The following is a 4,320-nucleotide window of genomic DNA, read 5'->3' on the forward strand; positions in this document are numbered from 1 at the left end:
GGTTGTTATCGAGGGATAACAAACCTCGGAATGTCGCGACTGACCAATCAGAATCAAGTATTCCACAGGGCCGTGTAATAATTCCCGATAGCAACCAGTAAAAACTAATAACACAGGCTCACTGGGTAACTGCAGTCGGCGCGATACGCTTGATGGAAACATTTTTCTTCGTGAAAGCTTTGCGTTTGTTTGGCTAATAAAATATTAAAACTCAAATCAATATTCTCTGTTCAAATATTTGATTATGTCATCCTGGTATCACAAACTCACTCTCTCGTTTCATAAAAACGCAGCTGCTGCCATTTTGCGACGATTGTTTTGCACACTGTAATGGATTATAAAATAAGATTATAAGATGCTGATGTCGGGGTTTATTCTGCGATAACCACCGGTTGGATGCACACTATCTCTTACTTTAGTTTAATCTTATGTAAGGGAAACAGGTCAATAATTTAGCTCAAAGGGAATCATTTAAGATTTTAAAGGGAACTCCACCATTAATATGCAAGGGAATTAGGACAGAATCACTGTTTTACGGTTGATCACTGAGACGGCCAGCGATTCAGTGAACGAGCCGTATGACATCAATTCTGCAATTGCGTCGTCTTCATAAGTTAGAGTTTTTAAGAGTTCGATTTTATGGGAAGATTTTGAAGCAGTTTGTTAACGTCTAACACTGTGATGAGATGAGAGCAATTCAGCTTGGGATGTAATATTATTGATAATTGAGACTTTATCTAAAAGCACACAGAAAAGATTTGACCAGAAGCGCCCAAAATATCACATCACCAGAAGCTGAACAATCTATATGTTAAATGAAAATGAGTGGCATAATTGTTACTTTTATTGTATAATTTTCATTTAATACAGGAATGCATGAATAAACCAAATTGCTGTTTGAGTTCACCCACAAAAGTGCTGCACAAAATGAGTAGATGGTGCCCATATCTTTAACCTTTAACAGATTTGCATTATCTACATGACTGATTTGCATTTTCTGTGATCTCTGGAAACAGATGCAAATCACAATATCACAAGTCAACAAATGCAAGTCACAATGTGTGCTCTTGTGTGCAGCATCCTGAACTCTTCCCTACTGTGTTTCAGCCACCTAAACACAGTATTTTTATGTTTTAGTAAATATATCTAAACATCCTTAAAGCAAGATCAATTTATTTGCGAAGCAAAACTCATTTACTAGAGAAAAGGGATCCAGAGTGTGAACTGAAACATTTCCTGAGAAGTTTCTGAGGGCAAACTTCTCCATCAAACCCACCAATCATTAATACACTGACGCTGGAAAATACTGTAAATTCTCATAACAAACTCTGACTGTACAGATTATCATCAACATTTTTTTTTTCCAATTTAAAGTATGCTTTAAAACTACAGACATACATACAGTATGTTTAAAATCTACTTCAGTATGCACAGGTACATTCAGAAGGCAAAGAGCCTCATGTTTCATTGTATGCAGACACTGTCTTTATATATGTTCAAGATCTAAAATTGTGTTATTGTTGATGTTTTGGGGATATTTCTATAATATAACTTTTTACTAAAACTAAATGTTTTCACATAACCAACAACAACGACAACAAAAATTGGTGTACACATTTGGAATAGATTCTTTTAAATGAATCAATGTTTGAACTCCAAATAAATGTCCCCTAATCATTACAAACCTCTTTAATAGACTCTAAGGGCTCCAGTTGTATGTTGGCACCCGCTGAATATCATGAACACGTGGAATTGGGCTCTTCTCACTTGTCGAGAGTTTCCATATCAAGCAGAATATGAATACTGAATGCTTCAGTATATTTCAGAAACAGTATGATGAAAATAAGCATCAAAAGCATTTTGCCATGTCATGACGAAAGGTTTACCAAACACTGTACTTGCCCATTTGCCTGCTCATCTAGTCAGACAACTAGTCACTCCCTGCAGTTTCTCCTCCCAACAAAGCGTCATTAAATATTACCTTTTAATCGCACAGCAACTAAACAATCTGTCAGGATCAAAACAAGAGACAGGACCTGTGAGGCAGATTTTTATGGATTGAGCCCAGATCTGAAAAAAAGGTAATTTATTGTTATAGATAAATCCCAGCTGTTTGTTAATTCATTTTTGAAAACCATTTGAAAGGCAGTTTGTTTATTATTATTTTTTTTTCTCATTTTTATTCTCTTCAATTTTTCTCTGTAGGTTAGAATGAGGATTGTATTGGAAGCTCTGCAGTTTTGTGCCACTTTTTTCAGTAACAATAAACCGAATTCAAGACATGACATTCTATTAAAGACTCAATGACAGCAGGAATATATAAGAAATCATTTATAGAAATTACTCAGTTGAGGATCAGGATCCAGAATATGATGATTTCCAAGAGGAGCTTACGAATCACATACTCATGTAAGTCTGAGTACATTTATTTATTTATTTATTTATTTATTTAATTCACTGCTGTTCATTTCACTATGGGATCAAACGTCACATCAGACACAAGGATTTCTATAGCAACTTGCAATAAGACCAGCTTATTTTAATTTTTACATATCAAACTTAATTATTTTTCAGTGAAACTAGCTCAATATTTTATAGTTTAACCAATGAAATTAGAAATATTAGCTTTTGTTATGTTTTTATTGATGAATTAAAGTCTATGAAAGACATGATTAAAGATACAATGAAATCAGAAAATTCAGTAGAAGATCAAGAATCAGAGTACATAAAAACGTCTGTGAAAGTCAACTTGTGTTTCAGTAGTCTTGAATATACAAATATATAAAAATTTGACGTAATTCAACGGAAGCGTTTTTTTGACCCTATGACGACTTCCAAAGCACCCGGAAACGTTTTCTCGTTACACTGTGCCACGTTACATTCTTTTTTTCTGAAAAAGTTTGGAAGTTTTATTTACAGCATATATAACTTATATTGTGGCATCATGATCATTAGGTAAGTTTATGATTTTTAAATGAAATTCTGTTTTCACAAAATGAGTCGTACTTCCCACGTTTCACGTTCAAACCACTGCGACATGTGTGTATTCGGCATTAGCATTAGCTTGTATTGTCTTTGTGTCACTGTGCATGTGCTGTTATGATTATTTTATAGTAATTTGATTGACCGAGTCTTACAATGCATTCAAGATATTAAAGATTTTACCAGTAGGGTAAATGGATAAAGATACTCCCTTTGTTATTAATTAAGAACAACAACATTTAGGGTAAGATGGGGTAAGATGTCCCCTGGGGCAAGAGGATCTCCCCTTCATTTTTTTCCCCTGACCATAGATTGCCTAAAATCTCATCTCAGCACTTTTGATGAATGGCTAGGCTATTATTAATTATACCGTTATCTAAATATAAACATTTGTGAGATTTTCTCAGTCAAAACAGTTCTGAGGAATTATCTAATTTTGTGTCTCTGGAAAATAGTGATCTATGACACTGTATATTGTTGAATATTACAATTTTTGGTGTCTATATGTTAATGAGGGATCTGTAGACACATCAATGTTTTTAGATTTGTGAAGCAAAAATTACAATTATTTTTATTTTGAAGTAAAAACAAAAAAAACCAAGTAGGCCCTAATACGACCCCCAAGTGACATGTTGTTACTAGTGTTATTATTTGTATATAAATGTAATACTTATTGTAATTAATGAGGTGATTATTCAGTATTTCCATGAAATAAAAGTACATATCAGATATCTTTGCTTTCATTAAAATCTATAGGCTAATTGAATGAAATCATTACATTTGCATTCATAGTGTTGCTATCATGACATATCTTCAATTAAAATACAGGCAATGAAATATATGCATGTATTTAAGTCATATAATAATTTTACCTTTCAGATATATTTTACTGGGATTCTGCTTTGTCTGTCATTAGTTATATCACATTCTGTTAAGTTTTATACTTTGGGAGGTGGGGCCACCCAGTAGTGGCCATCTCACCCCTCTTTTAATATCTAACATTTGGTGCGATGACAACTTAATTAGCAAGACGCAGAATTAACGGGGAAATCGCGTGGCGGCAGGACATGCTTTTACATCAATGAGAGGTGGTGTACAGATGTAACTGTGTTAAAGAAGATGTGCTGTTCAGATCTAGAAATGCTTTTCATTGACTGCAAACCATTCTATTCGCCGGGGGAGTTTTGCTCATTCATTCTCGTCAGTGTCTACATTCCTCCGCAAGTGCACGTGAGCTCCGCTTTACAGAAACTCGCTGATCAGATCACAGAGACAGAACAACAACACCCGGACTCTGTTTTAATCATTCTTGGGGACTTTAATAAAGCCAATCTCTCC

At 34.4% G+C, this 4,320-nt stretch overlaps 1 protein-coding gene across 1 annotated transcript in view; it reads left to right on the plus strand.

The window, feature by feature from the left end:
- Nucleotides 1–3,231: 3,231 nt before the first annotated feature.
- LOC107568068 (CD276 antigen homolog) overlaps nt 3,232–4,320 on the plus strand; it is a 4,455-nt gene continuing 3,366 nt past the window's right edge. Inside the window, exon 1 of the mRNA XM_016253913.1 lies at nt 3,232–3,236. Coding sequence (XP_016109399.1) covers nt 3,232–3,236 — 5 coding nt within the window. The remainder of the gene's footprint in view (nt 3,237–4,320) is intronic.

Source organism: Sinocyclocheilus grahami, unplaced genomic scaffold (genome assembly GCF_001515645.1).
Source record: "Sinocyclocheilus grahami isolate Dianchi unplaced genomic scaffold, SAMN03320097.WGS_v1.1 scaffold1211.1, whole genome shotgun sequence".
Taxonomy (NCBI): Eukaryota; Metazoa; Chordata; class Actinopteri; order Cypriniformes; family Cyprinidae; genus Sinocyclocheilus; species Sinocyclocheilus grahami.